The sequence below is a fragment of the Dama dama genome, chromosome 22 (genome assembly GCF_033118175.1).
Source record: "Dama dama isolate Ldn47 chromosome 22, ASM3311817v1, whole genome shotgun sequence".
Lineage (NCBI taxonomy): Eukaryota > Metazoa > Chordata > Mammalia > Artiodactyla > Cervidae > Dama > Dama dama.
The window spans coordinates 14,492,859-14,517,047 of NC_083702.1; the positions used below are offsets into that span (position 1 = coordinate 14,492,859).

Below are 24,189 nucleotides of genomic sequence, written 5' to 3' on the forward strand. Positions count from 1 at the left end.
AGGAGGAATTTTTCAACATACATGGGAGCGAGAATAAAGTCACCAAGCAAAGGTATAGCAGTGTCTCTGATTACTATAAAAAACAAAACCCGTGAGCCCAAAGCACCAGAAAACTCTAAGGGTTTCTCTGAAACACTGCAGCTGCAAAACAAACAAATAAGACAGACAACCAAAGGACCAGAAGCAGATTTAAAGGTTTGACCAACTATTTAAAAATGTGCCGTATTTTATTTCTTGGGCAAGACATCAAGTTTTTATAAGAAATGATAAAACACTGAGTATGTTCTCAAGCCATATAAGAGCATATATTGTAATTCTAAGCTTGTGACATACTATGAAATATCAGAAAAATAAGAAAAATACACCTCATGTATACTCTTGAATGAATATTACCCTTATATATTTAGCGCCTAACTAAACAAACTTATGGCACCAATTTACTTTTTAAAGAGATTCCTTTTTAAACTTTCATTTTTCAATTAAAGGTAGCAGAATTACCCTGTAACTTGAGCTAGAGTATCTTCTTTTATGTCTCCCCTGTCTTTTCAAAGGTCTTCTTACACATAATTAGAAATCACTAAACAGAGACACCATGAACTTTTTCCATAGCTTTTAAACCATCTTCCAGTAAATTTCCTATAAGGATGTTTAGATTGTGGATAAATATAGAAAAAGCAGGATATAGTTCTAAACATAGTAATTTTTAAAAAGAACAACCAAAACCAGTTCTTGTAACTGACTTCATGCTACCTAAGTGGATCAAAGATGGAACATATAAGAAGTGTATATTTCGGGCTGTTTACCCTATGATTTCAATGTCCTTTACAGTACTAATTATATCCATTGTAGAGATACAGACCTTGAAGAAAAGGATTCCAACTTTTCACTGAGTGCCTACTTCAAGTACAACTACAGAATCAAAATTTAAAAAGTTTTTCTAAGGATCTTGAACAAAATCAGGCAGAAAAGAAAATTAAGAACAGAATTCAAGCTTCTAAAGACTTTGAAATTTGTCCTGAATTTCTTTCTTCCACCTTCTCACCAGTACAACTTTCTCTATTTCAGGCGGCCAGGATGCTAAGAGAGTGCTTAGAGACAGAACATCCTCAAAGTGAAATTTTTTAAAATCTGAGTTTCACTGACCATGAGATTCTTTCAACTTGCTCCTGCGCTGGGTTCTTGCATAAAGTACCACCTGCTGGACAACCTCCAGCTGCTCTTCAATCCGGGGGAAATGAAAGTCAGTGCACTCTTGGCAAACCGTGGCGAAATCTAAGGGACCCAACACAGTTAACGAACTTGCAAAGGTATTAGATCTTTAGTGTTTACTTTAGAGAGATCCAGCAGAAATGGAACACAGTATTCCCAAGGACGCCATCTCATACTTGTCCTCTCTATAATTATGTCTTAGTAAGTTAAGAGACAACAATTTGGTTTTGATCAGAAACTCACTCTCTCAATGGCTCAAAAGAATACATAATTAATAGGCAAGGAAATTTTAATATAAGTCCAAACCTTCTTTAAACAGTAGATACTTTGAGCATAATCCAGTCCCCAAAAGTGCTAAAAAATCAAGTTCTTACACTTATGATAGAAAATAAAATATTCAAGCGTCTTAAAAGCAGTTCCACATTTCAATGCACTTTCTATGTCAAACTCTTAAAACATCATCAGAAAAAATGACCTGTACTAAGAGGGAAGGCAGAACTCAACCTGGCATTTTTAAGAAATAGATTATTTAAAAATATAAAGAAAAAACATGACAAATGGATGAACTAAAATTCATTCAGGATCTGCTTCTAAACTGAAAAATGTATTCATGCCTTGATTATTCTTTTTGTGATACCTTGGAAAAGGATCCTTAAAAGTATTATCTATGATAGGATTTTAAGAAAAATGCAATACCCTGAAGCACCCCATGGATGGCAAAGTATGAAACAAATTTCACACGACCACTTCTGGGTCTGTGTGCTGTCAGGACTACCTGAAGACTGGGGTGACTCAAGCTTTTTTCAGTTCTTTTCCTCTACCTGCTTTCTCTTTCAAATGGCATTAAATGGAGAACTCTGAGGGCGTTAACTGTGCATAATGTTAACTTACCTCTTTTAATGCCACTGTAGGAATTGATTCGATTATCGACCAGCAACACCAGGCCACAAAGGGACGTGGAGTAGAGCGACAACGCTGTCTGCAGTCGGTGGAGCTTCACGCCGCTTCGCTGGTTCCTCTTGTGCTTACAGAAGTCCAGCATGTCTGCTCTCAGCAACCTCAGGTTATGCATGGTCTTCAACTGGGCCCCTGGGGGAAGGCAGCAGGCCCAAAAAGATACTTAGACAGCTGCGGAAAGCCAGCAGAACACGAGGCAAATCTCTGTGGCAGGAATCCCAGTAAATCTGCACTATGTGTACTTTAAGATGGGCTTTTCAATCTTCTATTTTGCTGTTGTTTACTTGCTGAGTCGTGCCCAACACTTTGCGAACCTATGGACGGTAGCCCACCAGGCTCCTCTGTCCATGGTGATTCTCCAGGCAAGAGTACTGGAGGGAGTTGCCATTTCCTCCTCCAGGGGATCTTCCTGACCTAGGGATTGAACTTGTATCTCCTGCTCTGGCAGGTAGGTCCTTTACCACTGAGACACCGAGGATGCTTGTGTTCTATTTTAATCATGTTCTATTTTAATAACTATTAATATCTCATCTTTGCACTTGAAAAAAAATAATAGATGAGCTTATAGCCAAGAAAACATAGGCCTTCTTGGAGAAGAACCTAATTTTTCATTTTAAAAGTGAAGTGGAAGTCACTCAGTTGTGTCTTGACTCTTGGTGACCCCATGGACTGTGGCCTACCAGCCTTCTCTGTCCATGGGATTTCCCAGGCAAGAACACTGGAATGGGTTGCCATTTCCTTCTCCAGGGGATCCTCCCAACCCAGAGATCAAACCCAGGTCTTCCGCATTGCAAGTGGATTCTTTACTGTCTTAGCCATCAGGGAAGCCTTTCATTTTAAAAAGAACCTGGATATATTCTACATATACACTAAGGATTTTTCTCTTAAAAACATTAAAAAAGTTTCACCGGTTACAAAGTGGTGACTATAAAAAATTAACACACTTACCTAAGTGGATGGTAAAACTTTCTTCTAACTTCCTCTGCTCCTCATAAACCCTTCCATTTGCTTCAGTGGATTCTCTGAACTGACTTGGCTGAACTTTAATTTCCTCACTGCAAATGAAAAAATTATTGATATGCTTTTTTTGGTAGGCTTGTCAAGAGATTTTCCTATAGGAAAGAAAGCTTTACAGCGAAATGAAAATGAAAGTCACTCAGTCCTGTCTGACTCTTTGCGACCCCATGGACTGTAGCCCACGAGGCTCCTCTCTGTTCATGGGATTCTCCAGGCAAGAATACTAAAGTGGGTTGTCACTTCCTACTCCAGGGGATCTTCCTAACCCAGGGATCAAACCCGGGTCTCTTGCATTGCAGGCGGAGTCTTTACCATTTGAGCCACCAGGGAATGAAACTAATTGTTGAAAGTAGCACTTAATTTATTCCTAAATTTATCCTTTATCCATGTGGCAAGAAAGACAAGCACTTACAACTTATAAAATTCCCACTTATTCTTCCATTTCTTTGGTTATTTCTTTCAGCCAGTGAGGCATATTTTTTTAGTTATTACAATATCAATTCCTATGTCACTATGTAATATTTCTTAGTAGCCTAGGGAATGATTAAATAGTGACTAACATTACCTTAAAATGTTTAAAATGACATTAAAAAACATTAATATATCCTTATATCAGGTGGCATCAGTGAAACTAGAGAATAAATGAAGTGAGAAAAAATGAAAATTAAAAACAAAAAAGTCAAATAAAAGAAAGAAAAAAGAAGGAAGTTCATTTTGACATATTCATATCCTTTTTTAAAAAACCATTTCCTATTTTTTCACTGCCAATAGTCTTGCATTAAAAAACTTCTCTTAGCTCTGATCTGCCCTTGCACTTCCTGAAAATATTTCCGTGGAGGCATCAGAATTGTACAACTATTCAATTCACATATTACAGTGGGCTGAAGATGATGCAAATCTGTAATAGTTATCTACTCCCCTGACTAGATTTTTGCAATAAACCCAAACAATCTTATTTACGTCACTGATGGACTTCATTAGCAAATATAGCCAATTTCAACCCCCAAACAAATTCATACAGATTTACACTAATAAATATCATTTTAGGATTCAGGAAGCCACCAAAGAAAGTTGTTCCCGTTCTAATAACAAGAAAAGCCAGGATAATCTATATGGCCATAACTGTTCTGAAGCTCATCAGAGATCTGAGGTAACAAGGTGACCAAGAAATTAAATTCTGAAGTGTGACATGCCCATCTCAGGGGAGACAGGACACACAGTTTTCGGTTTTGGCAGAACATCGTAAAATGAAATGCTGTAAATGTATGTAAGAAGGTAAGAAGAAATCAGCTAAAATGTTAACACATTCTTCAAGGTCAAGTATGGGGTGGCATGTACATTTAGGACAGCAATTAGGCTGTTACATGCTCTTGCAAACTCTTTCCCACCAGCCTCCACCGAGTGCTTCCAGGAAAGGCCTGGGGGTGGGGCAGGAGAAGAGGCAGCCCACCGGGCGGCACGGATAGATGTGCTAAGGAGGCCCCAAGCCCTCAGCCCAGATCTGCAGGGCTTGCCCGAGACCAGGCGACCTGCCTCCCACCCTCGATGAGGAGCCTGTCACCAAACAACAAACAAGGTCGTCTGTTGCCGGGGGCAGAGCAGTGCACACACGGCGACCGCCTGCTGCGGAACAGGCCCTCAAAGGATACTGACAGCTGAGGGCGGGGCAGGATGGCAGAGGAGAACCGTCTAGAAACCAGCACAAAGTGGCTGCAGCATACCGCTGTGGACAATGAAGCCTGAGGTGGACGGGACTGGAGAACAGAAACCAAACAGCCCGACTGCCAACTAGATTTCCATGGCCCTCACGTTGACAGCCTGCTCATTTCTGGGCATAGGTACTGTTTACGCAGGTGGCGCTAGTGGTAAAGAATCCGCCTGCCAACGCAGGAGATAAGAGAGACCCGGGTTCAATCCTTCGGTCAGGAAGATCCCCTGGAGGAGGAAACAGCCACCCACTTCAGCGTTCTTGCCTGGAGAACCGGACGCATCTGAGCCACACACTACTTCTCTTCTAATACACATAACAGTCAGCATTTCATAGCGGATATATTTCCTTATATTCATTATAATATATACGAAGTACTATATCTTGAGTTATATGTGTAAGTTTGAACTATAAAATTTCTAGAAGAAAATATAGCAGAAAATCTTTGTGATCTTGAATTTCAACAGTATCTTAGATAAGACACAGATCTTTTAAAAACTGACAAACTGTACCTAAGTAAAATGAAAAGTTACTCTTTGAAAGAAACTGATAAGAAAATGAAAAGACAAGCCACAAGGTGCTAGAACATATTTGTAAAACATATATCTGGTTATACACTTGTACCAGAATACATAGAGAACTTTCACAACTCAATAATAAGAAAAAAAATAAAGGCGAGCTATGGCTAGAAGATCAGCACATGAAAAAATGTTCAGCATTAGCAGCCACCGGGGAAATGCAAAGACACACAAAAAGAGACCCCATTACAAAACCTACCAGAACGGCTAAATATCACCACTGAGTGCTGACGAGGGTGTGGAGCATCTGCGACCCTCATACGTGGGTGGTGGGGATGCAAAAACGTCACAACCACTTCGGAGAACAGCTGGGCAGTTTCTTATAAGATTAAACACACCATGGATTTTACTTACTGTGTCACCCAGCAATCCCACTCCTAGGTATTTACATTAGAGAATTTTAAACATATGTCCACACATACTATATTATATTATAAACATACATCCATCCATATGTTCCTGCTTCCCTATTGGCTCAGATGGTAAACAGTCTGCCTGCAATGTGGGATACCTGGGTTCGATCCCCAGATCGGGATGATCCCCTGGAGGAGGCCATGGCAACCCACTCCAGTATTCATTCTTGCCTGGAGAATCCTATGGACAGGGGAGCCTGGTGGACTACAGTCCATGGGCTCGCAAAGAGTCGGACACAACTGAGCGACTGACTTTCATTTTCACTTTCATGACTAGACAAAGACCTGTATGTGAATGCTTACAGTCACTTTATTTATAATTGCCAAAATCTGGAAATACTTCAAATGTCCACCATTGGATAAACAAAAAAATAACAGAGCAACAAAAAGGGAAGAACCACTTATAATGGCAACAACATGAATGAGTCTCAAAAGGGTTAAGTGAAGAAAGCAAGCCATAAATTGCTGCATACAGTTTGATTTCATTTATATGAGAAAATCAAAATTACAGGGACAGAAATCAGATCAGGTTACCACGAGCTCAGCAAGCAGAAGGGGGGTTAATATAAATGGATGAAAAGGCAATGCTATGTCTTGACTGCAGTGATGGCTTCATGACTAAGATTGTCAAAACCCATCAGTATGTAAACCTAAAACAAGTGACTTTTATGCAATTTACCCTTCAATAGATCTGACTTTAAACAAAAATGCAAAAATAAATGAATTTTTAAAACTGGTCAATTTCATACAATTCCATACATAGTTAAGCTGAAAACAGGCTTCTGCTCCCCCAGGAAACCTATCAAAAAGGAAAATAAGCTAACAAAGTCACAGTAAAAATACTCTTTCCTTGGAATATTTGATTTTTTAAAGCAGCAGCAGCTAGGGGTCACTATTTACACAATGGAACTGATCATATAGAATGAATTTCTGAAACCATAGTAGCAAGTGAAAGTGAAAGTGAGAGTTGCTCAGTCATGTTTGACTCTGCGACCCCATGGACTGTATAGTCCATGGGATTCTCCAGGCCAGAATACTGGAGTGGGTAGCCTTTCCCTTCTCTAGGGGATCTTCCCAACCCAGGGATTGAACCCAGGTCTCCCAAATTGCAGGCAGATTCTTTACCAGCTGAGCCACAAGGGAAGTCCAAGAATACTGGAGTGGGTAGTCTATCCCATCTCCAGTGGATTTTCCTGACCCAGGAATCGAACCGGGGTCTCCTGCATCAAGAGATATTTTTTGTAGCAAGGGGCTTTCGGAGCTTCCATTAGGTCAGTGATTTTCTGCCTTTTTCACTACAGTATAGAGTACATATTTAATATTTTACATTTTGTTCAATACACACATGTGTAATGCACTGATGTTTTTTCCCCTAGTCTACTCTACTCAGATCTGTTCCATTCCATTCCATTCTATGATCATTTTTAAAGTTCAGTTGGAAAGTAGAGGATCTAGCATGGTTCCGAGCAGACTACAAGCAGCAGTCTGAGAAATACCACTGGACCTTATGGCATATGGATGTTCCCAGCCTGTCCCTGACCTCTCCTTTTGTACTGAGTTTAGCACTTTTTTCATTTGAAATGAAGAGTATATACATGTTAGTGTCCAGGGGATTATCCCATTTCTAATTATAAATAATTGTTTAAATGTTTCTAAGGTATTGTCTTGGGGAAAACAACACCACAAATAAAAGATAATAAGAGGTGATAATAGACAGCATCATGTAAACAGTTTAATGATAATCTACTCATTAGCCTGTCTATACACCCATCCCATAAGTATTTATTTACATGCCTATATCAATGGGAGCAAGATCATCCCCAAGAAAAAGAAATGCAAAAAAGCAAAATGGCTGTCTGAGGAGGCCTTACAAATAGCTGTGAAAAGAAGAGAAGAGAAAAGGAAAGATATACTCATTTGAATACAGAGTTCAAAAAATAGCAAGGAGAGATAAGAAAGCCTTCCTCAGTAATCAGTGCAAAGAAATAGAGGAAAATAATAGAATGAGAGAGACTAGAGATCTCTTCAAGAAAAACCAAGGGAACATTTCATGCAAAGATGGGCTCAATAAAGGACAGAAATGGTATGGACCTAACAGAAGCAGAAGATATTAAGAAGAGGTGGCAAGAATACACAGAAGAGCTGTATAGAAAAGATCTTCATGACCCAGATAATCACGATGGTGTGATCACTCACCTAGAGCCTGACATGCTAGAATGTGAAGTCAAGTGGGCCTTAGGAAGCATCACTAAGAACAAAGCTAGTGGAGGTGATGGAATTCTAGCTGAGCTATTCCAAATCCTGAAAGATGATGCTGTGAAAATGCTGCACTCAATATGCCAGCAAATTTGGAAAACTCAGCAGTGGCCATGAGACTGGTAAAGGTCAGTTTTCATTTCAATCCCAAAGAAAGGCAATGCCAAAGAATACTCAAACTACCGCACAATCTCACTCATCTCACACGCTAGTAAAGTAATGCTCAAAATTCTCCAAGCCAGGCTTCAGCAATACATGAACAGTGAACTTCCAGATGTTCAAGCTGGTTTTAGAAAAGGCAAAGGAACCAGAGATCAAATTGCCAACATCCGCTGGATCATCGAAAAAGCAAGAGAGTTCCAGAAAAAACATCTATTCCTGCTTTATTGATTATGCCAAAGCCTTTGACTGTGTAGATCACAATAAACTGTGGAAAATTCTGAAAGAGATGGGAATACCAGACCACCTGACCTGCCTCTTGAGAAACCTGTATGCAGGTCAGGAAGCAACAGTTAGAACTGGACATGAACAACAGACTGGTTCCAAATAGGAAAAGGAGTACGTCAAGGCTGTATATTGTCACCCTGCTTATTTAACTTATATGCAGAGTACATCATGAGAAACGCTGGGCTGGATGAAGCACAAGCTGGAATCAAGATTGCCAGGAGAAATATCCGTAACTTCAGATATGCAGATGACACCACCCCTATGGCAGAAAGTGAAGAAGAACTAAAGAGTCTCTTGATGAAAGTGAAAGAGGAGAGTGAAAAAGTTGGCTTAAAGCTCAACATTCAGAAAACTAAGATCATGGCATCCGGTCCCATCACTTCATGGGAAATAGATGGGGAAACAGTGGAAACAAGTGAGAGACTTTATATTTTTTGGGGCTCCAAAATCACTGCAGATGGTGACAGCAGCCATGAAATTAAAAGACGCTTGCTCCTTCGAAGGAAAGTTATGACCAACCTAGACAGCATATTAAAAAGCAGAGACATTACTTTGCCAACAAAGGTCCGTCTAGTCAAGGCTATGGTTTTTCCAGTAGTCATGTGTGTATGTGAGAGTTGGACTGTAAAGAAAGCTGAGCGCCAAAGAATTGATGCTTTTGAACTGTGGTGTTGGAGAAGACTCTTGAGAGTCCCTTGGACTGCAAGGAGATCCAACCAGTCCATCCTAAAGGAGATCAGTCCTGGGTGTTCATTGGAAGGACTGATGTTGAAGCTAAAACTCCAATACTTCGGCCACCTGATGCAAAGAGCTGACTCATCTGAAAACATGCTGATGCTGGGAAAGATTGAGGGCAGGATGAGAAGGGGACGACAGAGGATGAGATGGCTGGATGGCAAAACTGACTCAATGGACATGAGTTTGGGTAAACTCTGGGAGTTGGTGATGGACAGGGAGGCCTGGCGTGCTGCAGTCCATGGGGTCGCAAAGAATCAGACATGACTGAGCAACTGAACGGAACTGAACTGAACTGATCAAGAGCTAGACACTTGACAGAGATCTGGGGATTACAACAGCAGAAAAAATAGACATGGTTTTTTACCTTCAAGGCAAGACAAGTAGGGGAGAAGGACATTATATAAATAAAATGCTATATCTAAATGTTTACAGCACACACTAGAAAACCCTGAAAACAGGATTATTATACTGTACTAAGTATATCTCCAATAGAATATACTTTAGGATTTGAAAAAAGAAAGAAATTCTCAAAGGTGAGTACACAGCCAGGAAAAAACAGGCAATATAAGAAACAGTGCATTTAGGCCATAAGGGACCACACAAATTATGAATTATAGAAAGTCTTTCTTCATTTTGTACCCTGTACATGCTTGTATTACTGCACATATCATTCTGTACAGTACTGTTTTATTTACAGGTCAGTCTCTATGGAATATAAGCTCCCCACAGGCAGTTATCTTGTTTTTCTGCTTAAAGAGTGCTTGGCATTTAAGATGCATTCAACCACTGTGTAGTGCATTGAAAGGAAACCAATTTTAAAAAACACAGGAGACAGTAGTCAAGGTATTTAGGCATACATACCCACAAGATTTACAAGGCTAAGTTCTAGGTGGGGAATCACCTTTGTAAAACATCCTGCTCCACATAAAGTCTATAAGATGAAAGGTGTTAAAAGAAGCATATAGTTATCTTGAATTTTCATAACTTAAAAATATCTACAACTAAAGAGGTCCAATTTTACAGTAAATACAAACTGTTACTGATAACAACTTTTCATCTCATAAAAACGATACCTGATTAATACCTGAGGGAGCTGTTGTTGGGGTTTTTCAGGTCTTGATGAAGTTTAATTACCCATTCCTGATACTCTTGTTTTTGAATGGCAGTTGATTGTTTTAATTCATTGGACCACTTATTTTCTAAGTCCTAAAAAGAGACAGTATACCAATTAGTTAAATTTTTTTTCCCACAAAAATAAACAAAAAAATGCACTCTGAAAGTCATTATATATACCTCACTTACCTGCTGGGATTCGAAATGTTGAGCAGCCAGGGTGTTCACATCTTGGTCTGTCAGTGACTTTCCCAACTCCTGCATCACTTTTTCCATTTCAATACCTTGTCTGAAACATAAATAAGCAGATCAGATACAGTCATCACATTTTAAAGGTGCAGAACCACTTCAGATTCATGGAAACAACAGCTACGAAGTGAAAAGAACACTTTCTTCTTATAGGAAGGGGCCCAGGAACGGCAACAGTACTGTCTGGAAAGCACTCTGAAGCCTCGCAATGGAGGTGGAAACAGTGATGCAGCGTCGGATGGTATACACAATGTCACGTGTGCAGTTAAATCGGAATCTAAATTTAGTGCATAAAGGAGAACACTCAGAATCCAGGAGACATTTCAGCTTCTGTAACTACTATTGAAAAGTCCAGAGGCTTTTTCATTTGCAGATTTTCACAAAGAAGATACTCCACAATTCAGCTCAAAGTACATTTTTTATTCCTCTGAACGTGAGTTAAAGTGACTTCAACCTTCGAATCACACATTATAATCAGAAGCTGCTAGTTAGGTTCTAAGAATCAAACTGTATTGTCACAGCGTTCCCTTTCTAGAGGAATGTGAAATACATTCTGAAGATACGTTTTAGTCTTAATTTATCCAAATAAACAATGTGTGGAAATTAAAAATGGTATTTCCCCATAAGAAAAACTAATTGATGGTGCTAGAAGTTCAGATAGTGGATATTTACGGAGGAAATGGGTGGGAACTGCTGGATGGGTGGGAGGGAGCCTTCTGCAGGCTGGAGATCACCTACTTCTTGATCTGGGAGAGGAGCACATGGGTGTGCTTACTTTGTGGAAGCTTACTGAACTGTATACCTACAGTCTATTGCCTTTTTGTATGTAGGTTATATTTTAATAAATAAGTTGATTAAATCTTATCTCTAATAAAAGTGTATTAATCAAGTTTGTTCTAAAATACATTTCAAACAAACTTGGAAGCAGTGAAACACAGACATGAACTAAAGGATTTCACTATCATTTTAGTCAGCTTATGTAAATTGCTCTTAAAAGAGAAACTGTACTTATTTCTAAGAACTGATTAAGATACTTACGTGTATATCATAAATGAAACTCATTCATATGTTACACTTTTATACATCTCAATGTATATCTTCCAGTATCAAATATTCAGTACCACTTAATTCCCACTTAATGATAATGCAGGTGACCCCACTAATTTTTTAATAATTACTAGAGGTCAGGTGAAGATAATGCTTGCAAGTAAGATTTTTATTTAAAAGAGAAGTAACTGCTAAGCATTTATAATTACAAACTTTGATACAATATATTAATATATTACACATGTTCCCTCTAGTGGATAAAAAGTATCATTGCTACTTTATAAAGTTTCAAAGAACTATCTTGAATCTGGTTTGCTAAAACAAGGAAATATTCAATCAGCAAAAAGCAAACTAATAAGTAACAATTCAACAAATAAAACTTGATGAACATTTATTTTACCCTTAATGTGTTAGAAGTGCAAGTACAGTTAACGATACAACATTTATTTCTACGATTAAGATGAAAGAAAAATTTATTACATGAAATACTATGTAGTGGCTCAGTATGTCTGTCATGATGATTCTGACAACCTGTACGTTATCTTGAAGACATTTAGGAAAAAAGATCATTATAACTGTGCTGGTGCTGTATTGAGACAAATTCTTTTAAAGATGTAAAATGGGATTAAAATGAAAGGAGAGATGAGAAAAGGTGTCACTTCTACTCATGAATGAGATAAATGAATTAAACACCAAAATTTTGGGTGAACTTCCACTAATGAATTCTAATTTACTATTAGTTATACGGTTCAACTTTGCAAAAAATATCACCTACCTTAAAGAGAACATGGTTTATTTTTATTTATTAAGCTGACAGCTTGGACACGTGAAAAACTATAAAACTGTTCTTAAATTATTCAAACATTTTTAAAGTCTTTATTGAACTTGTTACAATAGTGCTCTGTTTTATGTTTTGGTTTTTTGGCCATGAGGCATGTGAGATCTTAGTTCCCCAACCAGGGACAAAACCTGCACCCCCCGCATTAGAAGGTGAAGTCTCAACCACTGGACAACGAGGGAAGCCCCAAATGTACTCCATTATTGTCTGTATGTTTGGGGGTGGGGGAACAAAGTCCCATCAAGAAGTCTGGCCAAAGGACATTTCAAAAAATAACATCAACCAAAACAAATCCCTATTGAAAAACTATCCTGTAACAGAACAATATATATATAAAGTACCAGTAAATGTGATCAATCCTGGGTGTTCATTGGAAGGACTGATGTTGAAGCTGAAACTCCAATACTTTGGCCACCTGATGCGAAGAGCTGACTCCTTGGAAAAGACCCCGATGCTGGGAAAGATTGAGGGCAGGAGGAGAAAGGGATGACGAGGATGAGATGGTTGGATGGCATCACCGACTCAACGGACATGAGTTTGGGTAAACTCCAGGAGTTGGTGATGGACACGGAGGCCTGGTGTGCTGCAGTTCATGGGGTTGCAAAGAGTTGGACACGACTGAGCGACTGAACTGAACTGAATCAGTAAATGCAGATAATTAGTAACTTAATGCAGCTTTTAAAAAACTGAAGGGTTAAGTGGAGTAAAAACCTTCTTCCAACTTAGAAAAAAAGAACAATGATAGAACAGTGATGGCTAGAGATGAAATTTTCTGGGAGGTGGAGTGAGCAGGCAGCAAAGAGGACCACAGCTCAGAGCAGCTCAGCCGCTGACTGAAAGCAGGAGCGACAGCCACTGACGAGAACTACAGATGCTGAGCTGGGCATTTTCTAATATCGCTAAACAGGTAGGACGAGTGCAGACCCAGAAAACCTGAGACCCGAGACCAGATTCAGAAGGAGAGGAAGACTGTATTACCTGAAGCCCCGGTGGGGAAAACATCAAACAGATGAAGTTCAACAGAAGTAGTTAGTGCTGGGTAACTACCATCGTATTTTAAAAAATCTAATCTGTATTTCACACTCATTTTAAAGTCTGTTCACAATATTCCATGCGTGCGTGCTTAGTTGCTTCCATCGTGTCTGACTCTTTGAGACCCCATGGACTATAGCCCACCAGGCTCCTCTGCCCATGGGATTCTCCAGGTAAGAATACTGGAGTGGGTTGCCATGTCCTCCTCCAGGGGATCTTCCCAACCCAGGGATGAAATTGACATCTCCTGAGTCTCCTGCGTTGCAGGCAGATTCTTTACTCATGGAGCCACTTGGGAAGTCTGTTGACAATATTATTCAATATGAAAAAAAGAACTAGAGGAAATCCAATTTCTGCTTCAGTAAGCTGGGGCAGTAACAGTAGGCTTGTGGATCAAATGAGACAGGGCATCTGTTAAGGACTGCATGTTTGTGGCCCCCGAGAGTACAGATGTTGAAACCCTAACCTTCACTGTGATGTTATGTGGAGGTGGGGCCTTTGGGAGGCAATTAGGTTGAGGTGAGCTCCAGAGGTTGGCATCCTCATGATGGAATTAGCCTGGAAGAAGGGGTGCCACTGTTCTCCATCTACAAGCAACGCACCAGGATAATGCATGGAGGAAAGGCTGAAGAAGCAATGGCAGGAAGGCACTGGCTACAAGCCAGGTGGTGGGTCCTCACCAGACACTGAGTCTGCTGACACCTTGACCTTGGACAACCCAGCTTCCAGACAGTAGGCGATCAATTTCTGCTGTTTAAGCCATCCAGTCTGTGGTGTTTTTTTTTAAATATAGCAGCCTGAATGAAGACAGCATCCAAAGCACTTTGCACAAGGCCTGGAACAAGGCTGACCTTCAGAAGAGGTAAGTTCTTCCTCCATCAGAACTAAGAGTAGATAGAGCTGTCATAATTCGTTTAGGTAAATCCCTTGAGGAGTCCTATAGACTAGGAGAACCTTACCTGCCCAGGTAAAATGAGAGATCAAAACACACAAGAAAATCAATTTCAACTGTTGAAGATGTTTTCTACTCTATTTTTCAGTTTTATTAAAAAAAAAAAAAGAGAGAGAGAGAGAACACGCTGTTCTGTAGCCTGTCATTATTTGACGATGTAACATTTAATTACGGTAATGCAAGAACTAGGAAGTACCTCTCCCGTAACTTTTTCAGCTCCACGTCTCTTTCACCAATGAGTTCGGAAATACTGACGAAGTAGTTGTGTTCCAAGTTTAGGAGAGTTTCAGAGGCGGGAGAATGGATGAGGTCATGGTACACATCCGCAAAGTCTTCATCCCAGCTGGGCTCCTCGGGCCTCGCGTGCTCTAGCGTGGTCTGCGAGATGGGACCAGACATTATTATTAAATCCTGATGCAGTGTTCTTCGTTAACACACTGCTAGAAAAGTGAGTATACTATGATTCCATTTCTGTACATCGAAGGACAGAAAGGCCTGCTATATATGTGTTTATAGGTTACATAGGATTATCTGAGCATACACAAAAAAGTACGGAAAGATGTGAACTTAGTCGTCAATGTGGGTTACCTGGAGGCAGGGTAAGGGGAAGGTGTTAATGTGGAGCAAGGGATAGGAGTGTCCATAATTTGAAAAAAAATAACAAAGAAAGGGTAATAAGTAAGCTAAGATCTAATTTCTGTAAAACACACACACACACACACACTTGAAGGGGCTGCTTGCAGCAGAGTGGGATTTCTAAGTCCCTTACTTTTGTATTCTAATGTGCCACGTAAGAGAATAAGTTGCATATAATAATTACATTATCAGAAAAAAAGCTTTTCATTATTAAAAATATATTGCTAAAAAAGGCTTTGTAGGCTATATATTTAGACAATGAGCTTACCTATGCAATAACACTGCCCTTGATAACCCAATTCATGCGTAGGATTTTATATCAAGATATACCTGTGAAATTTTCTTACTTTGAAGTCAGGTATTGTTTTCTTCATAAAATGTAAGTCCCCTCAATTAAATGTATGAAAACAGCAGTTATCAAAACGATAAAGGGACTGCATAGACACTGATAAGCCAACAAACACAAACCCAGAAACACGGAGAAGCAGAAAAGAGACACCCTGAGTGCACATACAGACACATCTGAGGAGGTAGACGCCTGGCCCAGACTCACGCCATGACAACACATCAGACACACACAGTGCTCTGCAGCGGAGGAAACAGACATGCTCAGAAGTCCCCTGCCAAAGGTCGTGCAATATAATGGCAAAAGTGGAAATTACACAAAGATTTCAAAAATTTTTCTATTTTTGATCTTTGCAGCTAGACACCTGTAAAAGAGAACAATCTAAATTCTTCCCTTTTCTTACCAAAGAAAATACCCCAAACGGGAATCTATGATAGGACTCAGAATAATAATTTCCCTTACATAAAACAAATGAATAAATCATGGAAACAGGTATTTTGAACTGGGACAATCAGGTAAAGTCTTGCCCTTGTAGTTACACTTGGATCCACTCCAGGTCAGGAGGGGAGACTTATTAAGTGATCAGCCAAATGTAGAGGGTGGATTTCACCTGCCCCATGCCTCTGCAAACCCGGACAGCACTCTTATAACTTCTCTGCATCCCTGGACCCAGCATCCCTCTAGGAATTATAACCAGTCCATGTGACTTAGGCTCTGTTCCAAATTCACTCCGGGCTTGGGCTAAAGTTTTATAGGAAGGAGTCAAGGTCAAATCCTAGGGACCTGTTTGGCCATACGTAACACCAGACATTCAGTAACCCCAGAAGGTCAGATCAGCTCGTTAGGTACCTTGCAAGCCTCAGTTTACAACTCATCTTGGAGTGAGACTTGTGAATAGGGAGAAGCATCCTAACACACGAGACATACCCAACAGAATTCTTACTCATCCTCAGTCAACTAGAACTCTGGCACACTTCCTCTCTGTCCCACATCCTGAGACCAGCGTGGGCCACCTGGATGTCCCGGTGGATGATTCACTAAGGCCCTGCCTTCCGGTGTCCCTCAATGCCGTATTTTTAATAAGTTTTCCCCTTCGCCTGGCACCCGTTCTATACACTCACTGGGAATAGCTTAGCCACTAAAATTCAAACACTCAGTCACTGACTACAAACTCCAACCGAAACTTCTCATTCAGCAGCTCCCAGGCAACTGGGAGCCTCACCAGGACCTCCGCTTCACAATCTCCACTATCTGAGCTGCTGGCTCCCTCTCACTGCCCTTTCTTCCGGACAAAGCTTACAGTCAATCACTGTCTTGTCCACATCCTCCTTGCCCACCTAACAAAACCCCATCTTATTCCTCTAGCTCCACCTGCAGTCAGGCTCTGGGGAGCCGCAGCAGAAAAATCACAGAAGTCCAGAGTCTATGGAAGCAGACCGGTGCCAGTCCAACCCTTCCCCGTGATGGTGCCTGGCAACTCTGGCTTCCTCTGGTCAGTTCAGTCCTCAGACATCCAACCATCTCATCAGCACCCCCACCACCCCACCTAGACAAACAATCTCCTTTCCTATTTCTCAGATAAAGCAGAAGCAGTCAGGAGAGAATTATCTTCAACTTCCTGCTACCAATGTAAAGTTTTCTGAATTGATGTTTACATTTTCCTTCTTCTTCTCCACTATGATGGAAGCCACCTCCCTCCTCCCTGGAAAGATTGATCCTCACTTGGGCTCTGGGTCTGAATCCTTTCGGCCTTTCTCTCTACCGTCTTAAACAACAAGCCTCTGATCCTGGGGGTCCCATTTTGCAAGTTTCACCCTCCTCTCTGCAGCCCAACTTCTTGAGTTGTCTAGACTCATGCCACTTCCACACTCCCACTCATTCTTAAACTCACTGAAATCTAGTTTCTGCTCCCACCAATCTGCTGGAATTTATCTTGCCACAGATAAGACTTGATAAACCCAGTGGGTATTTCTGAGTCTTCTCCTTGCTTGATTGGCTCTGCAGCATTTGAACTACAGACCAGTCCCTCCTTCTTGGTTACCTCTTTTTTGGTCAGCTTTCATGAACCTATAAACTTTTTCTTCTTTGAAACTATAGTCTTTTATCTTCTTTCTGCTTCCTTGACCAGTTCCTCTCTTTCTGTTGCAGGGTTTTCTTCCTCAATTCATCTCTTAAGTGTTTGGATTTGTTTACTTATTTGTATATATTCATCCATACACCCATCTATCACAGACCAAACCCTGTTATTTGCAAGCTTGTTGCTGGATATATTGTTGTTTACTTGCTAAATTGTGTCTAACTCTTTTGTGACCCCATGGACTGTGGCCCGCCAATCTCCTCTGTTCATGGGATTCTCCAGGCAAGAATACTGGAGTGGATTGCCATTTCCTTCTCCAAAGGATCTTCCTGGCCCAGGGATTGAACCCAAGTCCCCTGCATTGGCAGGGGGATGCTTTACCACTGAGCCACTGGGGAAGCCTTCTGTGCTGGTTACTAGTTAATAAAAGAGAAGAAGGCAGATGTTTTCAGGTGGATATTCAGACAAACCAGAGATACAGGCAGGTCAACAGACAATTACAATAAAGGATCTTGTTAAGATTCTGTCCAGGTGTCTTCTCTTCTCAGTCTACAGTAACCCTGGGCCATTCCATTCAGCAATGAATAATTTTTTAACATAAGCATGCTCCATGTATATATGGGATATACTCATACGAAAAAATTCATTGTTTATCTGAAATTCTAGTTTATCTATTTATGTAGGGCCACACCACATAGCATGTGGGATCTTAGTTCTCCAACCAGGGATTGAACCCGCAATCCCCTGCATTGGAAGCACAGATTCTTAATCACTGGACCACCAGGGAAGTCCCTGAAATTCTAAGTTAAATGGGTGGCCTGTATTTTTAACGACTAAATCTGGCAACCCTATGCTGGGTAGAAATACAAAAGGAGCATCTTGTTTTACAGGAATATTACATGAAGCACTGTGTCCTCTGTGCTCACCTTGATAACAAGAAGGAAGCACATGAGCACCAATACAGGTTGCAAATTATGGAATAAATCTCTGTACACAGAGAACAAAGGAGTCTACAGCTGTTCCAGTATTACCTTGGCAATTTAAATACCCTCATCATTCTGCTTCAGAAACAAACAAACACACAGAAAAAGCGATCAGATGTGTGGTTACTTCAGGCTGGGGATGGAGGAAGCGGAAATGGGATGAAGGCAGTCAAAAGACACAAGCTTCCAGTTATAAGAAGTACTAGGCGTGTAATGTGCGATGTGATAAATATAATGAACACTGCTGTATGCTCCACATGAAAGTTAAGAGAACAAATCCTGAGCGTCCTCAGCACAGGAGAAAACATTTTACTTTCTGTTTCTTTAACTCTGCGTCTGTATGAGATGATGGGTGTTCAGTAAACTTGTTGTGATAAACATTCTGTGATGTATGTATGTCAAATCATCATGCTGTACCTTAAACCCATGCAGTGTCATATGCCAACTACATTCCCAACATCTCAATAAAACTGTAAAGGAAAAAAAAAAAAAACCACATCAGAGTTCAGAATATCCTTGAAATTTACAATCTCATCTATTTTCATACCTCAGCATAAGCTTTGGCCCATGTGCTTGCCAGATGATGCAGATCGACTTCACCTGACTTCACAGCTTCCAGGGCGGCTTCAGCCTCCCTGTCATAATCTTTGAGGGATTCTTCTTCGATAAACTGGCTCAGAGCTTCTTTTAAGTCTGTAACAATGGTAACAAATACCATCATCGGCAGACATAAATTGGGAACATTTTACCTGGCTAAGCATTTCAGTGTGAAACTCCTGTCAAGCTTATACCCTTAAGAGCATGTCTAACTAAGATAAATTCAGCTTAGAGGATCATTCAACTAATTTCACACTTAATTTTTCTTTATAACCACAGGTTACTGAATGGTCAAAATTCTTAACTCTTATGTAACATAACCCTGATACCAATTAAAAACATTAATCTCTTAAGTCTTCATCTGAAACTGAGTAGAGAAGAGCACATAAAGACCTTCTACAGATAGAGGGTATGAAGCTTCCTGTATTTAAATGAGTTTCCTATATAATTTTCAAGGATATACATTGTTGTGTGTGTGTGCTTAGTCGCTTCAGTTGTGTCTGACTCTTTGCGACCCCCATGGACTATAGCCCGCTAAGCTCCTCTGTCCATGGGATTCTCCAGGCAAGAATTCTCCACTGGGGTGGGTTGCCATGCCCTTCTCCAGGGGATCTTCTTGACCCAGGGATTGAACCTGCATTTCCTGTGTTTCCTGCATTGCAGGCAGATTCTTTACCCACTAAGCTACATGGGAAGGCCATATATTGTTACATTCTTCGAACCTAAAATAGAACTTGAGTGATCAGCATATTAAAACTGATTTATTTCAGATGATCTACAATTCCAACTTCAGAGACACTACTTAAAGACTGCTTTGAGGATATAAGAAGACCATAGCTTTCATCTTGGGCACTTCCTTGCTCCCTCCCTCTCTCAGGTTGCTGGCCCTGGGGGAGACCAGCTGTAGATGTGGAGGTGGTCCTATGAAGAGGCCCACATGATAAGGCCTGACAACAGCCTCACAAGTGACCTTGGAGATGATCTTGTGCTAGTAGAGCCCTCAGATGAGACTCTGAAGTCCAGACTGACAGTTTGGCTGGAATCCCATGAGAAATCCTGAGCCAGAGGCACCCATCTAAGTTGCAGCACTTGGATCCCTGAATCACAGTAATGGTAGCAAGATAATACATACTTGCTGCTTAAAAAAAAAAAAAAAAGATTAAAGAGCACTGGGACAGAAACCAGGATACCCGTGCTCTGGTCTCGGTTCTGACACAACGTATGTAACTCTGGACCAGAGGGTCTCAGTTGTTAGGACGCATCAGAGTTCCCTGGGGGCCTCACTGGAATGGACGCTGCATCCCAGTCCTAGAGTTTCTGATTCAAACGGAATGCAGTGGAGCCCAAGAATACACACTTCAAACAGGTTCCCAAGTGATGCTGCTTGGGTAACAATTTTCGAGAACTACTGCCTTGGGCAAACTATTTAACCTTTCTAGGTACCAGTTTCCTTATTTGTACGATGAGATTATGCTAAAAAGTTTCCACATTCCCTTGAATCTCTGACCTTCTATGATCCAACATATTCTCAATTAAAACATTTTCCCTTCTCTGTAGACAGAATGTAGACCTTTTAAAATGGCATAATAAAGATGACTCTATGGAACTAATTTAGATGAGCAAAGATTATTGAAAGATAGGTATCCCCTTCTCTTCCATGACATCTCAGAAACTGAGGACCAGATTGTTAAAAGGGCAAAACAGTGAGCACATAACCAATGATAGCCAGCATGCCTTATGAATCCATCTAGCTACATGAAGAGGTTAGGAGTTCTAATTCAGACTCGGTCATTTTTCATCATATGTAATTAAGTTTAATTTTTATACTAAAATGCCTAATAAACAACTACAAGAGATACAGAAAAAAAAAATCCCATAGAAGAAAGATCTGGGGAACCTTTTTATTCTTGAAAGCTTCACATTTTGTGGTTGTTTCCAGTGCTTCTCAGGTTTATGCTACCCCGAAACTTCTAATGACAGAGACCAAAGGAAAATAACAAAGTGATATTTTCCAAAAATCAGTCCTCACCTTTTTCTATAAAGCATGGTAAGTTGTGCAGTAGCATCAGACGTCCATGTAAATGACTGGCATTCTCTTGAACAGGAAATTTGAGGGGTACCCTCAGTTCAAAGCACTGACTTCCAACTTTGAATTTATACACAAATTCCCTCTCTCGGTTGCAGAATCTTTCTCTGTTTTTCTTCATCTTTAGCAGGATTCTAGAAAACTAACAACAAAAAATTCAGCCAGTTATAAGTTCAAAAAAACTTACAATGTTTCATTATTGCTAAGCCACTTCTGGACTTCCCTATAGCTCAGATGGTAAAGAATCTACCTGCAATGCAGGAGACCTGGGTTCAATCCCTGGGTCAGGAAGATCCCCTGGAGTAAGAAATGGCAGTCCACACCAATATTCTTACCTGGAGAATCCCATGGACAGAGGAGCCTGGTGGGCTACAGACCTGCTGCTGCTAAGTTGCTTCAGTCATGTCCGACTCTGTGCGACCCCATAGACGGCAGCCCATCAGGCTCCCATCCCTGGGATTCTCCAGGGAGGAACACTGGAGTGGGTTGCCATTTCCTTCTCCAGTGCATGAAAGTGAAGTCGCTCAGTTGTGTCTGACTCCTAGCGACCCCATGGACTACAGCCTACCAGGCTCCTCCGTCCATGGGATTTTCCAGGCAAGAGTACTGGAGTGGGGTGCCATTGCCTTCTCCGTAACACAGTCCATGGATTCACAAAAAGCCACTCCTAAGATGGCTCCCCACTCAGAGATTTTACTTGTGTGACACTCAGCTAATTACTTTTCCCTACTTTTATCCCTTCATAAAAGTAGGGATGTTTTCATGATGAAAACAAAGCGCTTCTTTTTTAATGAAAAGTCTCTCTTCAACATCATATATTAAAAAAACTGCCCATTTAGCATTCCTAGGCACTGTGCTCAGTCGCTTAGTCATGTCTGACTGAAACCCCATGGACTACAGCCCACCACGCTCCTCTGTCCATGGGGTTTTCCCAGCAAGAATATTGAAGTGGGTTGCCAATCCCTTCTGCAAGGGATCTTCCTGACCCAGGGATCAAACTTGATCGAATTGCAGGTGGATTCTTTAGCAATGAACCACTTGGGAAGCCAAGATTCCTAGGTAGAGTTCTAACAAATCGGTAAGGATCATGCAGAGAACAGAGAGGACTCTTTGGAAGAGATGCACGGTAGCCAGATATAGTTCATGAAATAGTCGGTGAATACAAAGTCAAAGAAACAGATCAGGGATCGGGGCATCTTGAAGACCTTAGAGACTGTGGACCTAAGATCTGATTGAGGGGTGGAGGGAAGGGAGATGGTGCTGGAAAGATTTCTATATGGGGAGAAAATATACAGGATAGACCACAAAGCAAAGCGGACAACTGCTGGGAAAGAAGAAATCTAGTCAGAAAGAATACATCAATTGAAGATTTCCTTATTAGCCCCCAAACAGGAGTCCTATTCTTAAGCATTCCCCAATCAAATCAGTTTTCACACTATTCTCTACACTGAAGTCAGAGTAATCTTTTTCAAGTGCATATCTGGTCATGCTGATTATCTGCTTAAAATCCTTCTGATATTCCATTGCTTTTAGGATACAGTACAAATTCCTTAACAATTTTTCGCCCCTGCTTATACCTCCAGACTCTTCTTTGGGGAGCTGAACCCCCCTCCTCTCCAACACACAAACTGACAAACTTTATTTTTAGCCACACTGAACCTCTTTCAATACCAAACCTCTCTTTCGACTTCCAACCTTCCTGAATGTTTTTCCTTTGCCCAGAGCATGCTTACTGGTCTTCTTTCCTTCGCCATGTCTCAGGCTAGACATGCCCCAGGAAACCTTTTAACTTGTAGGACTGTCTTCATGCTTAATCAAATAATAAATACGAAGCATTTGGTAAACAAAACATGACCAGTAAATGGAAGCTGGTAAAAATAATAATGAAAGAAGCTTTTATATAAGAACATATCAGTTTTTAAAAATCAAAGGCTGCTAAGTACACATAAGGTAGACAGAGGCAGTAAAGGAACATTTTGCAGGGAACTGAAAATTAATTGAATATGGGCTCATGGTCTCATTTTGTTTACAGTCAATATTCTAGGAAAACCAAAACCAATAGCTCTGGTTTCAGTTGATTAGCTCTTTAGAATTGTGTCTCAAAAAATTGATACTTTAGTTATTTCTCCCCGGTTTGTTATTACTGCCTGCGTGCCTGGGTGTGCTCAGCCGTGCTCCACTCTTTGCAAGCCCAGGGAAGGTAACCGGCCAGCTCCTCTGTCCATGGGATTCTCCAGGCAAGAATACTGGAGTGGGTTGCCATTTCCTCCTCCAGGGGATCCTTCCCATCCAGGGATTAAAAGCCACCCGGATTACCACAGAGCCACTTGGACCCTCCCGAGCGCTGAAATCAAGGAAGATTTCCATACAACAATGGGATGGGAAAAGGAGAGCTGGACTGAACTCACTCAGCCAATAGAACGGAGGTTCGGAGGCTTGAGTGAGTCAGGGAAGGGAGGGCAGACTGTCGCGCCGAGAAGTCCCAGCCGAGTGAGGGGACTAGGCCCCCGACTCGAGGGTTCCGGCCCGAGGGAGCTTCCTTGCTCCGGTCACGAGCTCACCTCTTCTAGTTCCGAGTTCCCAGCTGTCCGCAGTACGGGTCCTGACCACCGGCCTTGGCCCTCGGCCCATCAGCTGACTGCTGCCTTGTTTTTACAGTCGGAAGATCCGCTACGGCAGATTCTTCCAAGCATTTTCCTCTTTCCTGGCACCTCGTGGAAAATTCCTCGGTATAAATGTTCCCTTGTTCCATCCTACCTACTTTTAATCATTTAAAACGTGTCGGAAGGTGTATTTATACTAATATTGTGCATTTTGGAGACCGCGCAGAGACAACTCTCGTTACGAAACTGAAGCGGCGAAACACAATCTCAGCTCTGGCAGACCGGAAGCGGAAGGGTGGTGCTTGGG

The 24,189-nt window shown here is 41.1% G+C and overlaps 1 protein-coding gene across 4 annotated transcripts in view; it reads right to left on the reverse strand.

The window, feature by feature from the left end:
* C22H12orf4 (chromosome 22 C12orf4 homolog) overlaps positions 1-24,129 on the reverse strand; it is a 37,108-nt gene extending 12,979 nt beyond the window's left edge. Inside the window, exons 1-9 of one of the 4 annotated variants that reach the window (XM_061124727.1) lie at positions 23,841-24,129; positions 21,223-21,413; positions 19,144-19,289; positions 14,751-14,932; positions 10,626-10,725; positions 10,408-10,529; positions 3,115-3,221; positions 2,101-2,298; positions 1,144-1,272 (exon numbers count right to left, since the gene is read on the reverse strand). In XM_061124727.1, coding sequence (XP_060980710.1) covers positions 1,144-1,272; positions 2,101-2,298; positions 3,115-3,221; positions 10,408-10,529; positions 10,626-10,725; positions 14,751-14,932; positions 19,144-19,289; positions 21,223-21,400 — 1,162 coding nt within the window. In that variant the 5' untranslated portion in view covers positions 21,401-21,413; positions 23,841-24,129. The other 3 variants (XM_061124724.1, XM_061124725.1, XM_061124728.1) reach the window with 3 other exon arrangements.
* Positions 24,130-24,189: the final 60 nt, after the last annotated feature.